Genomic DNA, 17,356 nt, shown 5'->3' with positions numbered 1-17,356 from the left:
TTATCTTGTATTAAAAGTTAGAAAAATTATAATAATTAGATGAAATGAGATGTTTTCAGGCCAATCCCCTTCACTAGAGCTGCCATCCCCTCACAGTCCTCTTTCTTCAATTTCCTTCTCACATTAATCCATAGATCATAGAAGTCTATTGCACAAGACCTATTTGTCCGTTGGAAAACAATCAAATTATAATTACCTCACAATTATTTTAAAATCTTAAATGAAATTGGGTAGATTGTAAATTTTAAATTTATTTTTAATAAAGCAATGTAATTATATTGATAAATTGTAAAATAATTATAGGTATCTTATTATCCATACTTGTTTATTAAAACACAATACTATATATGATAAATAAGCTAAGCAAGCAGCGCAATTTTGTCGATGGGTATTATTAGATGAAAAAAGCTATAGGTGGTCACTTAGTGCAAGCGCAGGGCAAACGTGTTTGACGTGAAAAAATAAAAACGCACTGTTTCACTCCCTCTTTGCATTTTCTCATATATCTGACTCTCCTTCATTCCATTTCTCTCACTCTTTGTGTGTTCTCTCCCTCGAAGATGAAGACCTATTTCCATTTCTTTGAATTTCTCCTTGGAGGATGGCTCTATATGGCTCGAAGATGAAAATCCAGATGCTGGACGAGCGGAAAGACGAAGATCCAAACGATGCTGAGCTCTATTTTAGTGAGTTTTTTCTTCTTTCTTTCCTATTTCGGTTTATGGCGGGCTTCTTTTCCTCTTTTGCTTCTATGTCTTTTTTTTTTTAAGGGGAAAAAAAAATTAGCGTGGCATCAACAATTGCGCATCGATTATATATAATGACTGTATATAGAATAATTGTTATTAGATACGTTTTAGAGTATGTAAGTTTTGCATACTCATTTTAAAAAATGTGAGACTTACAAATAATTTTTTTATATAAGTTTCAACTACATCTACTTTTTTAAAAGAAGTAGGCGTGACTCACATATTATAAAAATGTAAATATTATTTCTCCTTCTAAACGTCGTCACAAAATGTCCAAACTCCAATATATTGAGACGTATGAAAAATGCATTTATATTTTTAAATAATGGAAAAAAAATTTATTAGATAATTTGAAAAAAAAAATTTATAAACCAAAATACTTATATCGTATGATGTGATAAAATTTTAAAACTCAAAATATATTATAAATGAAATTCTAGCAAATTCCAGCATTTCAAAAGAAGACACGTCCATCCCAGTTCCCTCCTCTTGTAATTTGTTTTTTTTTGAAGGCCTCCTCTCGTGATTAGAGTACTATATAGATACTTTTAATATATTTTTGTACCAAATCATTAAAAATTACTTTTAATTTATCTTTGTACCAAATCATTAAAAATTACTTTTAATTTATCAATAAAATATTTTTCTTAAAATTCTATACATACCATGCAAAAAAAGTGCGTGAATATTTATATAAATTTATAAAAATTATATTTACAATCACGTAAATACTATATAATTTTTTTTTAAAAATAAATAAATATAAAATTTACATAAAAAAATTAATTTTTTTAATAATAAAACATATTTTTTTTCAAAACATTTGTACGTACTTTTTAATTATATATAATATTACTCATAAATTTATAATCATATATTGGTATTAAGAAATGTTACTTCTCATTCTACGTCATATATTTTATATATTTTAATATTTTAATTTAGTTTAATTTAATTTTTATTAAATTAATTAAATTGTTCTATTCATAATTTATATAATATATATTTATTATGAGAAAAAACAAATTAAAAAAATTCGGTGTATTATATGAGGAGATAACAAATACAATTATTCATTGGTATTTACCTCCCTCGGTAAATTACTAAATTCCAAGTTACAAAACTTAAAATAAAAAATAAAATTAGATCTGAATTAATTGTCAATCCCTTCCACTCAGATTTTCTCCTCTCTCTCTCTCTCTCTCTCTCTCTCCCCACCGTGAGAGCTGGTTACCGGGTTCGCTCAGAGCAGTTAGCAGTACTCAATGTGAACCGTTTCGCTTCTGTTCTTCTATTCTAAATTCTACTCCCATTCCCGCCATTGAAGTTTGACTCTCCGTGCCTCCGGCTTCAGTTAAATTTGAATTTCATTTCTCTGCACTTCGTCCAATCCTTCAATCAAAGCACCGCGTTAATTGCACGAGGTCCATTGAAGTTCACATTTCCATTTCTTTAAATTTTTTTATCTAATATTTGTTTCGAGTTCGAGATCTCTTGGTTCTTGAATTTCTGCTTCTGACTTTGTTCGGCTCGTGTTTTAGGCTCTGTTTGGTCGCTAATAAATTTCAGCCGAAGAAAAAGATATCAGATCTCGGGTTACGATACGGAAATAAATGAGGTTTTTACTTAACTCGAGATCTCTTTTTTTAATTCCGGCTTTTTACTTACCAAACAGAGAATATAGCGGAAACTATTACTTGCTTTTCCAGTGGACGTCAACTTGCCGTATCGGAAACTGTTGGAGTCGAGTATCATCTGATTATTCAGATCAGCTAAATGCCAGAATGCAATGGCAATAAGTTCTATGTGTATGTTTTCAAATTAATCTTTGTTTCAAAATTATGCTCAGGTTTTAGAGATCACATTATTGCGGAACTGAAGGCCGTGGCGGTCTACTAGTTGCTGTTTAGTTTGCCATGGATGAGTATGTATCTCTCTATTATGAATATTCTCTCTCAATCCAAAAACTCGCCCCCACACAAGTTTGTTTATGAATACCTATAGAGGCGTACTCAATAGGAAGAACGTACTGTGCGTGCACACACACCACATACATTCACATGTCTGTCCGTCTGCATTTGTATGATGCCTGCCTATCATACTAATGAATTATGACTTTTTAATCCTAGGGAAAATGCTGTCGAGCTTCTACAAAGATACAGGCGGGACAGGCGGATACTTCTTGATTTTATACTTTCTGGTAGTCTGATAAAGAAAGTTGTGATGCCTCCTGGTGCAGTTACACTAGATGATGTGGATCTTGATCAAGTTAGTGTCGATTATGTCCTCAATTGTGCTAAAAAAGGTGGCTAAACGTGTTCTCTCATGTGCATTTGGTTTTTATTTTTGTTAGAATTTGTCACTCTAAAGACCCTTTGTCAATGCAGGTGGAATGCTGGACCTATCAGAAGCTATTAGAGATTATCATGATCACACTGGCTTACCCCAAATTGTATGCCTCTACTCACTGTGCACAGTTAATCACACTGTTGATTGGTTTTAGAATAATCATGTTGGTGCATACAAATGTGCACATGCACCAAGGCCAATTATTTGCATCACACATGCACAAGTGTGCTCTCTGACTAATATAGCGAACATTTTCTCTCATTACGTGTATTAGTAATCTCTATCTTCTAAGATTTTATGTGGGCTGCAATTTTTTTTCACATCTTTTGGCTGTGATGTATATTCCAAAAGGAAATTCTGCCGACAATAGTCTGTGCCTACATGTAATATTGCTTAATTAGTTCATAAGCATTTCAGTGTATCTTATTCTTGCCGGTAATTTTAAACTTTAATTATTGTGCCTTTACCAGGGTAATACAGGTTCTGCTGGTGACTTTTATTTGGTTACAAATCCTGAATCTTCAGGTTCACCTCCTAAACGAGCACCGCCACCTGCTCCTGCTTTCACGCCACCTCCTGTTTACACACCATCCCCCGTTTCCACACCAGCTCCTGTTTCCACACTAGCTCCGACTTTTGCACCATCTTCGATTGTGTCAAATGTGTCAAGATCCGAGTCTTTTAACTCTACGCAGGTTCAAGAACTGACTGTAGATGATATCGAAGATTTTGAGGATGATGATGATGCTGAAAAGGTTGATAGTCTCAGAACTTCAAGGAGGAACACAAATGATGCTTCTGATCTTGCACTTAAATTGCCTTCTTTTGCAACAGGTAAAAAGGATTATGATCTAGTTTAATATGGTGGGAGGATAGGTTATTTGCAGTTTAACCCATGCTTTTAAGAAAGTCCATATAATTACTGGAGGCTAATGGTACAAACTATGCATAGTAAGCATAAATTGTCAGTGTTGAAGACCGACATCCAGACCCAAATTCATTCTCATTTGCGTACGGCAGTTGCTACTTTTTAATTAGTCTAATTAATTTCTAACACTTTACTGATAGCTCTTGTGAGTAAAGGGGTAGTTGGGATATGTCTAAAGTACTTAGTTCAACCAAAACAAAAAAAAAAGTAATTCTTTTTCTTTAACATTATTTTTGTTATGACAGTGTTGCTATATTTTTTTTTTTTAAAAAGTAATCAGTATGTTTTATTAATAAAAAAACAATAGGCATAACCCAAGGATACAAGAGAAACACCTTAATAGAAAACAATGGGTATTTACTGTTGTACCAAAGCAGTAATGGGATTATGTTTATGATAATAATGGAAATAACAAGAGAAAGTTACATATAATGGATTGCCCTTTCAAAGTTGAATCATGTGATTATCTAAATGCCATCTTCTTCTTTATGGTCAGTTGCCTTGAGTAACAAGTTGATCAAGAGTCAAAACTGCATTTTTGGGATGATTTTTCTATGGACCTTGGCATGAAGGAAGAGCTAAAATGCACGAAATGGTTGTCAATAACATTCTTACTTTTGCTGCTTTCAGGAATCACTGATGATGACCTCCGTGAAACTGCATATGAAGTCCTTTTGGCATGTGCTGGGGCCACAGGGTATGCTTCTATTATCTTGTTTGGCTTGCAGATTGTTCTGCTTCTGTTAGATCATTGAAGGCTTATCATTGGACTTTGTCTCATACTTTGTTTATGATTTCTACCTTCTCCACCCTTTGCCCTTTCTATTTTTATTATTTTATGTAAACAGGGGTCTCATTGTACCATCAAAGGAGAAAAAGAAAGATAAAAGGTCCAAGTTGATGAGAAAGCTTGGACGTAGTAGAAGTGAAAATGTTGTCATGCAGTCACAACGTGCACCTGGATTGGTCGGCTTGTTGGAGACCATGCGTGTCCAGATGGAGGTATTTAAGAAACAAAAGTCTTCTCGGATATAGGATTTCACATCTCTACTCCTTTTCTCTATTCTGACTGTCAGAACTGCCAATTACATATCATGCCTTACAGCCCCCTATAAGAATTCTATATGGAGTATGCTGTTAGCAAATGCTTTAGCGCGCATATATACATATTATTCCAGGGGATTGAGAAATAAAAAGGTGATTGTGGACCATAATACTATGGGAATTCAAATAGTGATATCTGAAAGTTAGACACAGTAGTATGTTTCAGAAAAAGAGAAATTATTGGAGTTCAAATCCTTTTATGTGATGATGTAGATATTGTGATGAATATACAAATTCGATGTCAAGGCCGCTTCAATTAATCCTTTAATGGCATAGATAGCTAAAGAATTGCATCAAAATTCATTTCCTTTTCTCTTTCCCTTTCCCCTCTTTATATCCTGTGGACTTTATAATCCTTTAATCACTCTTCTAATTTGTTTTTATCTTTTCAATTTTTTTTTTATAAGTAGGAGATAAATATTATTGATATGAATAAAATAGGCATAACCAATGTACACAGGAAGTATACAAAAGTAGACCTAAATACATTCTAAGAGCGATAAATTAAAGATAAGAAATCATGAACATTGTCCCCATTTAATACAATACCAGAAAACCAAAGCATTAAAGTGTGGAGAAAAAAATTATTCAGCTCTGCCATTGTGCGTTTCTTATCTTCAAAGCAGCGCACATTCATTTTTGTCCAAATACATCACATGATGCACAACGGAATCATCTTCCACACTGCTGCCACTTGACGACAGCCTTGCATATTTCTCCAACAACCCAACAAATCCACCACCCCCAAGGGCATAACCTAAGCAACTTCAACCTTTTGAAAGATCTCATCCCACAACACCCTTGCTTCCTCACAATGTAGTAAGAGATGATCCACAGATTCTCCATTATTTTTTATACATATAACACCAATCCATCACTACACCTCCTCTCTTCCTCAGATTGTCTGTGGTCAAGATCTTCCCAAAAGCGGCATTCCATACAAAAAATGCTAATTTAGAAAGCACACGAGACCTCCAAATATTCTTCCAGGGGAACGGAGTATGATCCTGTGTTGTCAAAATGTTATAATATGACTTAACTGTACATTTCTTGTGATTATTAGACCTCCACTTCAATCTATCACGCTATGCCGTAGGAGTCCCCGTGGAATATAGTAGGCTGAAAAAGTCTGAAACAATAGATAATTCCCAATCATGAAAATCCCTATTAAAAAGAATATTCCAATGATGAGAACCATGAGAAAATAACCGCATATCCGCCACTGAAGCCTCCCTATTAACTGCAATACGATAGAGAGCTCGAAAAGCCCTTTCCAATGCGTGATCTCCACACCACACATCTCGCCAAAAACTGATTCGTTGCCCTCTCCGGCTTGTCTCACTTCGTTGGAGCACCAACCATCCTGAGCAGCACCATATCTTTCTTTTTTTTTTTATAAGTAAAAAATATTATATATCAAAGGAGAAACCAAATACACTAAATGTATACAAGAAAAACCTTGCCCAAAATGACCTAAAAAGCCCATGAAAAGAACAACCCAAAATACATTAGACTGGTCCCCAACCCTTGTTTCTCGTAGAACTAAAACTCTACCCGAACACCCAACCCCAAACCCTTGATTCCCCGTCTTCACAATGTCCTCCCTTTAGACTTTCCTTTAGTTGAGCTACCACCCTTAGCGTCGTAGTTGATTGCCTAAGAAAGGCGCCCTACTTTTCTTGAAACTTTGTTTCAAGCGCATGGCTTGCCTCAATTGCAGTGATTAGTTCATTGAATTGGTCTTCACATCCTCCATGTGAAATTCCCACAAACTGCTGAATCTCGTTAACTTTAGGCAGAATCCAGTCCACTATTGGTGGAAGAGACACCAAGGGAGCAAGGTTATCCCCAGACACAGTATCCAATTGCACTCCCGACTCTAGACATTCATCTACACTAGGCACCAACCTCAAACCCTTTGGTTCTCCAGCAACTCCATTGGTTCGCTCCAATGATATCATGGTCCCCATTGGAGATTCTGGGGTGACAACAAGTCCCTTCACCTCTGGGGTTCCTACATCTCCTTCAGACATAGGCACACTATTTTCCTTCAACTCTGACGAGGGAGCTTCGGGGACCAAGGGTGTAGTACCGATTATCGGTCTATCCTGTGTTACATCAAGCGAATAACATTCCATTACTGATGTCTCTACGCCGATACCCGATATAGACCTTGCTTCAAACAATCCGGATTTCCTTTTGACCCGCCATACTCTCTTGGATTTAGAAATAGGGACAGAGCCAAATCCGATCTTCCGTTTTCCTTTAATTGGGTTTAAATGATTTAGGCCTATCTTGTTTCTTACAACCTTGTTGCCTCCAACTGAAAGCCGACCTATTTTCAGAGACAAGAAAGCTATCGCTGCCTTCAGCTCGACAAGTTGGGTTTCCATCTCCTTTAAGAAATTGTACATCTTAACAAACTGGTCCTGAGACTTGATTTGCAGATCCCCTTCACTTTGAACTCCCGTAGCATGACCCGTCTTTAGAGCTGTCGCATAGGATCGCCTCGTCACTGAGGATGTACTAGGATCTTTGTGCACTTGCAAGTTTTCCTTCACTGACACGCCACCGACATAGCCGACTCCCTAGTAGAGCCACGTCCTCCAGCACTTTGTCATTCCAAACCGTCGCTCCCTCTCTTGTCGAAGGAAAAGTCACGCAGCACCTCCCCCATCCTTCTCCAACCACTGCCCCCCTCCTCAGGAATGAAAATAAAATTCCTCCTCCCACCTCCACCACCACCACCATACTCTTCTACCGCCATATAATGTCCTCAAGCATTTGAGCAGCGGTGCGCCGTGAAACTATGTCTACCTTCTCGGATAGTGGAGAAAAAAATATTGTTTTTCATCCTTTGTGCACGCTTGCATGGCCTTAACTAGTCACTGCACTGTTGTTGAACCCAAAACCAACTTAGAAATCACCCTTCGACCCCTTTCAGTAATGGCCAACGTACGCCCCTCTTTCACCAGAGTAAAGGATTTAGATTCTATGACTAACACCATAGAAGAACCTATACTGACGAACTCCCTTCCTTCAACAGCCATTCTTCATCAAATTGAGACTAGATCAGAAATCTACTACACAGATACACGGGTAAGGACCACTGTTGAAGACCAACAACTTCAAACACAAAGCTTGATGCCGGAGTACTCCCAGAAGACTCGCCAGAGAGCATCGACTCGGTCTGTGTTAACGGCACGACCAACGGAGTTGTCGGGAGGATCGCCGAAGTGCTCTGAGAGATGACACAACGAGATCTAGGTTGCCGGAGGGTGGACCGACACCAGACGGCCCTCAGCGAGTTCACCTAGGTCCATCGGCTTTATTTGTGACGACTGTGCTGTGTCTCTCGCCGGTAAGGGTGGGTGGCAGCCAGCACCATATCTAGCGTCGATAATTTCCTTCCACAATGATCCTCTCTCTGAGTGATATCTTCATAGCTATTTCTCCAATAAAACTTTATTAAAAGTTCTTCTCCCAACCCCACATACACAACTGGGGCACATACTGTCTTCCATCTAACCAGATGAATTTTCTTCTCCTCCCTCATGCCCCCCCATAAGAACGCCCTAAAGACTTTCTCAATCCTATTCACCACCTCTGCAGGCATAGGAAACAGAGATAAAAAATATGTGGGGAGGTTAGTGAGAGTACTCTTTATAAGGGTGAGGCGGCCCTCTTTTGATAAATACACCCGTTTCAACCAGCCAATCTTTTCTCTAACTTCTCCACCACCCCATCCCATAGCTCTAGCATTGAAAGTTGCTCCCAACGGAAGGCCCAAATATTTCATTAGCAAAGAGGACACCTTACAATCCAAGAGGCTTGCTAAACTAGGATATTTGAGACCGCACCGACCGGAACCATCTCGGACTTACCAAAAGAAACTCTTTAGGACTTACCAAAAGAACCATCTTGGAACCATCTCGGACAATCCAAGAGGCTTGCTAAACTGAAGATATCCTGTGATTCTTTGACATCTCAAAAGAAAAGGCAAGCGATTATTTTTGGGAGTCACTGGTTGTCAGCCTGGATAGATGTAGTGTTAGCTAGAGGGTTTTCATTGTCCATGCTGGTTCTCTTATATAATTCATTGTGCAAATACGTGCAATTCTGTCAATCAAATTAATTTTCTTTGGGTTTGTGGCAGTTTTTTTTTTTTTATAAGAATCTTTATTGATCGAATGAAACTAGGTGAAGTCCATGTACACATAAAAGATATAAAATGAGACACCTAATTACATTCTAGAAAGCTGAAAAGAAAACAAAAACTCATGAATATTCCCTCCCTTGAGTACAATAGCAGAAAACCACTGAAAAAGAGAAGACACAAAGAAAGTTCAGATTTCCTACATTGCTCGCTTCTTATTGTCAAAGCACCTGCCATTCATTTCCGTCCATAAACACCACATTAAGCACAAAGGAATCATCCTCCATGCCGCTGCCAGTTGAGAGCTATGATGATGCCTATTCTAGCATGTTAGTAGATCCACCACTCTTTGGCATAACCCAACTCAGCCCAGCTCTACTAAGAATGCCAACCCATAACTCCCTAGCCACCTCACAATGTAAAAGTAAATGATTAATCGATTCCCCATTCTTCTTACACATGAAGCACCGCTCCATAACAATCATACCACATTTCCTTAGATTATCAACCGTCAAAATCTTCCCAAGTGCAGCTGTCTATGTAAAAAAGGCAACTTTAGACAGCACCTTGTAAATGCTCTTCCAAGGCGTCCAAATGCTCTTCCATGGAAAAGAGATATGCTATTGGATTGTCAACACCTTGTAAAAAGATTTAACTGAAAACTTATTACTCCCCATGTGTTTCCACAACATTCGATCTCTCCCATTTCCTCCTATCTTCACAGAATACAAAAAGATGAAAAAACCTACAATCTCATCAAGTTCCCAATCCTGAGCATTTCTAGTGAAAATAACATTCCAATGCACAATCCTATTAGCACGACACAACACCTCTGAAACAGCAGCTTGCTGATTTCCAACCATGCTGAAGACAACCAGAAAAACAGGATAAAGAGCTCTCTCACCACACCATTCATCAAACCAAAAAGGGATTCTTGCACCATCTCCAACCTCAAACTTAAGATGTTTTTAAAAAATGTTCCACCCCTATCTAATAAATTTTCATATGCATACACCATATGACCCCCTACCCTCCTTAGAACACCATCCCCCCGATCACATCCATACTTCCGATCAATAACCTCTCTCCACAATCACATTTCTAATAATGCCTTGTGAAAAATACTCAAATTTCGCACCCCCAAACCACCATTCACAATTGGACAGCTCACCCTTGGTCAACTCACAAGATGAAATTTATTTTCGTCCCCCATACCACCCCACAAATATGCTCTAAATATTTTTTCAATCTGGTTTGCCACACCCACCAGTAATGGGAATAAAGAAAGATAATATCATAATATGTGGCAGTTGTGATGATTTTTCTTCCATTCTTATGTATGTCTACAGATATCTGAGGCAATGGATATCAGAACAAGACAAGGCTTGCTCAATGCGCTTGTGGGAAAGGCGGGAAAAAGAATGGATACCCTATTGATTCCTCTGGAGTTGTTATGTTGTATCTCGCGCACAGAATTTTCTGACAAGAAGGCTTTTATAAAGTGGCAGAAAAGGCAGGTAGGTTCTGCCCCTTTTTACCTTTCATTCTGTTTGTGGGGCATATAAGTTCTCTTTAAGGAAATTTAAAGGGATGGTGATATATACTTAACCTCCATGCTAAAATTTTTCAATTTTTTTGTCATTTCAGCTAAATATTTTGGAGGAAGGGCTTATTAATCAGCCTGTTGTGGGATTTGGGGAATCTGGGCGCAAGGCAAGTGAATTGAGGATTCTATTGTCAAAGATTGAGGAATCTGAGGTGTGTTTTATTGATTCACATTTTGTACTTTTGCTTGCCATTATTAACAACAGGCGAAGCTAAATTTTCTGACCTCTGTATTCTCTTTTATTTTTGAGTTATCTATTAACACAGCAAGTTATATGTTGCACACTTCCATTGATATGACCTGTAAAAACCAGACATGGTTTATGTAGCTGTGTAGTTGGTTGTCAGATATTCTTGAGGACTCTGCTGGGTCTCTCTCTTCCTTTGTTCATCGATCTATAAATGCCATCCCATTTCAATGGTCCACCTTTGTTTCCTTGGATGGCCCGTAATGCTTGTTTTGTAAAGTCATGGATATGCTATTTCTAGATCTGAAAGAACCCCTAATCCAAGAAGGGAAGGGGAATTTTTCTAAGTCTTAAAAGATAAAAGAAATTCGAAGAACAGCGACAAATGGTGTTTTTTAAAAACAAAATGGAATGGAGAGTCTTTTCTTTTTGGCTTTCCTCCTTGGGATCCATATGGATATATTTTCTTTTTCTTCTGTAGTTGTTCTGTTCAAAAATTTTAGTTTAATGGCAACTGTGCATCATTGGACTTTATCAATCATGATGCTCAAGATTGGGCCCAATATTACCTATGCAGATTTATGATCAACCTTGTTGTGAGTACTTTTATAACTCATCAAGCCTTTACCGTATTGTGAAGCATCTGGGCAGTTTTTCTCAAATGACTACACATAGTTGCTTTGTTTTTTTTTTTTTCCTGGGCTGTTTTCTTAAATGACTATGTGTCTTTGAATTTTTTTTCTTTTCTTTTTCCTTTTGATGAGGTAAATGACTCCATATCATTTATCTCATATCTCATAAAATGGTTAATGCCATTTTCCGAAAATTTCAGACTGTTTCTTAAATAGAAATGCACATACCATTGTATCAAATTTTTAGAGGATTTTTCATTTCCCTTCCAATCTTCGAGTAAGAAAGATAGTAATTAAAAATGCTGCCAATTTGTGGACTTAATTATTTTTTATGCTTAAATTGGTTTTCATTTGAGCACTGCTTCATCCATTTTTGCATTTTTTGATCATGATCCTGATCATTTTCTTTTCTTTTTAGTCGCTTCCGCCTTCCATGGGTGAGCTCCAACGAACAGAAGCCTTGAGATCTCTTAGAGAGATTGCCATTCTGCTTGCCGAGAGGCCAGCTCGTGGTGACTTAACTGGTGAAGTATGCCACTGGATAGATGGTTATCCCCTAAATGTTAGATTATATGAGAAACTTCTTCTCAGTGTCTTCGACATGTTAGATGAGGGAAGGCTGACAGAGGTTAGTAGCTTTTTTGCTAGGTGATGACAAGAAAACCAAGAAGAAGCTTTCAAATTTCAAATTTTCAGATTTCCTACATATACTTTTGTTAGTTTCTTATTCGTTTCTGTTCAAAATTGATTGTAAAGTTTACTAGTTTATTAAAAACTTAATGTCTTTTACCTCACCACAACTTTGTATCTCTTAGTTGCCTAGACTTATAAGACTTATAAGACTTTTTGCTCTTTCTTCTTCCTTTTAGTTGGGTGTTTCCTTTGTATACTCCTTCTGTACGTGGGTTGTGGCCCTTTGCACTTTTATTGAATTGCATTAATTATAAAAAAAAAAAAAGAAGTATTTTTGTATGTGCTTAGAAGTTTTGGATTTATTATCAAACTTTCACACAGGGAAGTTAACAAGAGTCTAACTCTGTTCCAAGAAATTGTTTTTAAGAATACGCCCACCTGCACAGACACATCTGATGATGATTCACTGTAGCTACATTCTTCATAATTGGCTCGATGGACCATCTATAGCTTATCTTTGTTGCCAGGAAGTGGAAGAAATTCTTGAGCTCTTGAAGTCGACCTGGCGTGTTTTAGGAATCACAGAGACCATCCATTACACCTGCTATGCATGGGTGCTATTTCGCCAGGTATAATACTCATAAGAGTAGTTTTTTAATTACCAAGTTAACAAGTTATGCAATTTCTTTTCAATACTTCTATGATAGAAAGTGCTTTACTGTCACACTGAAAATGCTTTCTATGAAGTTTGTTTTTTTTAGTAAGATTTTCTTTGGTTTGTAGAAAGTGTAATTTTTGGTTGTCATTTATGCAACACACTGCTCAGGCAAATGCCCACACAGATTTAGTTAGTTGTTTTCAGATTTTTGTTATTTACTACTTTTTTAATGTGATTACAGTATGTTATTACAAGCGAGCAAGGAATCTTGCGACATGCCATGGAACAGCTGAAGAAAATACCATTGAAGGAACAACGGGGCCCACAAGAGAGGTTACACTTGAATGGTTTGCATTCCAAAGTTGAACAAGGGGGTTTTCGGGAGTTGTCTTTCTTGCAATCCTTTTTATCACCCATCCAGAAATGGGCTGAAAAGCAGCTAGGAGATTACCATCTGCACTTTGCTGAGGTATGATATCCTATTGGTGGACTTTTTTTTTTACAAGTGATATCCTGTTGGTGGACTTATGTGGATGTCTGGTTTGATATGTCATCTGGCTGGTCCTAGCATGCATTACATAATAGGCATGAGTTACCAAGGGTGTATCTTTTCACCGCATTCATGTTCTCCATGAGCCTACTCTTTTTGCTCATACCTTATTGATTCAGAGTTTTTTGTTTTATTGTGGCTTATTGTTGCTTCTGGGTGCATCTTTTCAGCGCATTCATCTAGCATGTCTTATTGTTGCTTCTGGCCAACTGTCACCTTATGTCTTCCCTTTATTGTTCTGTGTCTATATTCAAATCTCCATAGGTTTTTGTGTGCTCAACACGTGATTCAATGCATTTATCCAGTGAACTGATATGTATATAACTATTTTCTGGCATCAGCTGACAGCTCTTCATCTTATGATACACATGCAGTAAATGATATAACACATGCTAGATGTACAGGATACATTCAATCATGCATGCACAATCTGTCCTTTTTTAGGTATAAAAAGTGAATCAGTTTTCCAGACTAGCTTCATTTTCATAAGAGTTTTAAGGTCTCTTTTGCTTTCTGTCGCCTTCATCACTGAAAGATATGCTTTATGTTGCTTAATTTTTTTTTTATCCATAGCTATTTATGCAAGTGTGGGATAAATTTGTCTATTCTGATTTCTGTGTACATGACTTTTTTCATCAATAAAAGCATGAATAATCATGATAAAACATGCAGTCATTTCTGTGTCCTCTAAATAGAGGAATGAGTTTGTTTGATTCTGACACTTTTGTAAGTTTGGTCAGATATTTGTTTTTTTAATGGAAAATGTGGATCGCTGGGCATTGCGACATTAGCATAATGAGATAGGTGCAGGATAGGGGTGTAATATATAGCAAAACTCGTTTTTAATAAATCTTAGTTTCAAGCTCTTAGGCCTGGTTTGGATAGAGAAAATCTTCAATCTCATCTCATCTCAATATCCAACCACCACAAACACAAACACTTTTCAATTTCAAATCTTCAACTTTTTCATCTAATAATTACTTAATTATTACAACTTTTCCAGACTTCTAAACAAAACATAAAAAACAATTTAACATTTTCAAATCCCAAAACAAAAATAATATTAAAAAAATAATATTATAACCATATTCTAACTTTATAATATTTTTATTCAACTTTTTTTTCTCTCATGTCTGAAAACCCCATAAAACATTTTAAGTCAAACCATTTCTAACTCATCTCAACTCAAATATATTTTTTTTGATAATTAATAAGAGAAATCTTATTCCAAGTAAATAGGCATAACCCAAGTACACAGGATGTATACAAATGAGAACACCTACTTACTAGCCAAAACAGAATATAACTAAAGCAAAACATTACAATCATTCCCATTCCTTACATGATTCTTCACCCAAAAGCTTAGAGTACTAAGAAAAAACTCCCTAAGTTCCCCTACAGAACGTGCACAATTATCAAAGCACCTCCCATTCCTCTCTAACCATAAACACCAAAGTAAGCACAGGGGGATCATCTTCAGCACTGCAGTACTGTTACTTCTCCCCTCGATACCTTACCAGCAAGCAAAGGAATCCGCCACATGCACAGGCATCACCCATAAAATGCCAATCCTTGCAAAAATCTCATTCTACAACGATGTCACCACCTCAGATTGGAGAAAAAGATGGTCAATAGATTCACCATCCTTCTTACACATAAAAAACCATTCAGCCATCTGAAAACCTCTCTTCCTCAAGTTGTCTGTAGTTAATATTTTCCCAAGGGATGCCAGCCAGCAGAGAAAGGCAACCTTACTAGGCACCTTGGCTCTCCAAATACTTTTCCACGGATAGTCTTTGACCCCATGGTTGGTTAACACCTTATAAAAAGAACTCACTGAAAATCTTGAATCAACTCAAATATCTCACTACTATTCACAAACCATCTCAATTCATCTTATCTGAACTCTCTATTCAAACCAGGCCTTAGTCTTTGTTTCTTACCTCTGCTTTGGCCGAATATTTTACATACCGTGAATGACACACTTTAATCATTTATGAGGTCTGGAGAACTGTTCTGCCTTTTTTGTTACCATATATGTAGTTTTGCAACTCAGTATCATGTACTTCTAATGTTCCTTGAAGAGATCGGCAATGATGGAGCATATAGTCGCAGTTGCAATGGTTACTCGAAGGCTTCTTTTGGAAGAACCTGAGGTAGTATGTAGAACCTTTCTTTTTAAGCAAACATTTTTCACTTGAAGTAAAATTTTCAATTGATCAGGTTTCTTGAATTTGGAAGTTTTGAGTTGTGTATGACTTCCTCACAATTGGCAAAACACATTATATTCTGTCACAAGTTGCTGTTTAATCTGCATTATACATTTGTGTAGTATCATCTGGAGAATGTTGATTTTTTTTGCTCATTCTCCCGTAGGCATTGCAATCTATCTCCATCACAGATCGAGATCAGATAGAATCGTACATATCATCATCCATCAAAAATGCTTTTTCCAGGGTATGTGTTCTACACGATTTTAGTAAATTTTATGGCTGATTTAGTAGATTCATTATTGTTATTTCAATAATTTTAGTATAAATGGATCTCTTTCAAGAAGACATGAAGACTGTTGAATTTTGTAATTATGCCATATCTAACCCATTATAAAAGTCTTCTGTTTCACATGACGCATACTGTATTCCTGTGTGCACTTGGGGTGTAATGTGTTCAAATGAGTAGTTGACTATGCTGGCTTCCCTCAATAGGTCTGTCAGAACTGTGTTGCTTGCTTGTTGAAGCTTGGGCTCAACCCCAATTGATGCCAATCATACATGCTTAGCATGGCTATTATAAATTTGAGCTGAGATTAGCTTTGCCTGTTTAGGTATGTTTGAAAATATTTCAAGCCATGCTTTTGTGGCTGTCTTGTTAAAAAAGCAAACTTGAAACCCAGGCTAGACTCTGCTAGTTCAAGCTGATGAAAATCTTGAGCAAGATTTTAATGACCTTTGCTTCTTCCTCTGTCAGTTATCTCCTGATTTGAGAGGTGGTTCCATGCTATAGGTTATTAAGTTTCTTTCTTTAGAATTTTGGGAAGTCTTTCTTTGTTTCCAAATTTGCCTCCTTTGGATTAGGAAACTGAGCATTAATAATAGACTATAATGTCCTGTTTTTATTGTATCTTGGTCACTCTCTCTCTCTGTCTGATCGAGTAACATTAGTGAAAAAGAATATTTGGAATTTTGATACCCCATAGTGATGTTGCCACCAGTCTTACGTGATCACTTGGAGGTTTTTGAGGGCCAAATACAGCGACTTGACCAATCTCAATGCAATATCCAGCTAAATGGTCAGCTGTCCATAATTTGGCTCTTTTGCTAATGTAATTTTTTATGCACATAATATTAGCTGTATATGGTTCAGCTTTGAATCTACAGTCTTGCCTTCATGATTCATTACATTTTTTCACCATACATTTTCTTTCTTCCAGTGCATTGTTTAGCTGTTCAGATGAACTAGTAGAATGAGTACATAGAACAATTATTATTATTATTATTATTATTTTTTTTAATGTTGGGGAACCTCTCCAAGACAGGGCCCTTTGGACTCACCCCTGTAGAGTAAACCCCGGTCCCGTGCACCGCACTCTCGAAAGTTTCCCTACACGGAACTGGTTAAATTACTGGCTTTTCACCAGGGGTTGTGGCTCCTAGAGATTGTTTACCCCCAAGGGGATTTGAACCTTGGATATGGGGGGAGCATACCCCTAAGCCCAAGGCCTTTACCACTTGAGCTAACCCCTAGGGGTCATAGAACAATTATTAATAAAATGAGGGGAGAATTTGCCTTCAAATATATCTTTAT

At 37.0% G+C, this 17,356-nt stretch overlaps 1 protein-coding gene across 1 annotated transcript in view; it reads left to right on the top strand.

Moving 5' to 3' along the window:
• The first annotated feature begins 1,918 nt into the window (after nt 1-1,918).
• Nucleotides 1,919-17,356, top strand: part of LOC109012301 (protein unc-13 homolog) — a 28,493-nt gene continuing 13,055 nt past the window's right edge. The window contains exons 1-15 of the mRNA XM_018993854.2: nt 1,919-2,173; nt 2,291-2,367; nt 2,599-2,673; nt 2,879-3,054; nt 3,137-3,201; nt 3,569-3,932; nt 4,657-4,723; nt 4,875-5,028; nt 10,636-10,803; nt 10,934-11,044; nt 12,130-12,339; nt 12,872-12,973; nt 13,244-13,471; nt 15,637-15,708; nt 15,929-16,009. Of these exons, the coding sequence (XP_018849399.1) occupies nt 2,666-2,673; nt 2,879-3,054; nt 3,137-3,201; nt 3,569-3,932; nt 4,657-4,723; nt 4,875-5,028; nt 10,636-10,803; nt 10,934-11,044; nt 12,130-12,339; nt 12,872-12,973; nt 13,244-13,471; nt 15,637-15,708; nt 15,929-16,009 (1,806 nt within the window). The 5' untranslated portion in view covers nt 1,919-2,173; nt 2,291-2,367; nt 2,599-2,665. The remainder of the gene's footprint in view (nt 2,174-2,290; nt 2,368-2,598; nt 2,674-2,878; nt 3,055-3,136; nt 3,202-3,568; nt 3,933-4,656; nt 4,724-4,874; nt 5,029-10,635; nt 10,804-10,933; nt 11,045-12,129; nt 12,340-12,871; nt 12,974-13,243; nt 13,472-15,636; nt 15,709-15,928; nt 16,010-17,356) is intronic.

The sequence above is a fragment of the Juglans regia genome, chromosome 14, assembly GCF_001411555.2.
Source record: "Juglans regia cultivar Chandler chromosome 14, Walnut 2.0, whole genome shotgun sequence".
Lineage (NCBI taxonomy): Eukaryota > Viridiplantae > Streptophyta > Magnoliopsida > Fagales > Juglandaceae > Juglans > Juglans regia.
Note: the sequence above shows the minus strand (reverse complement) of the source record. Positions and strands in the feature narration are given on the sequence as shown.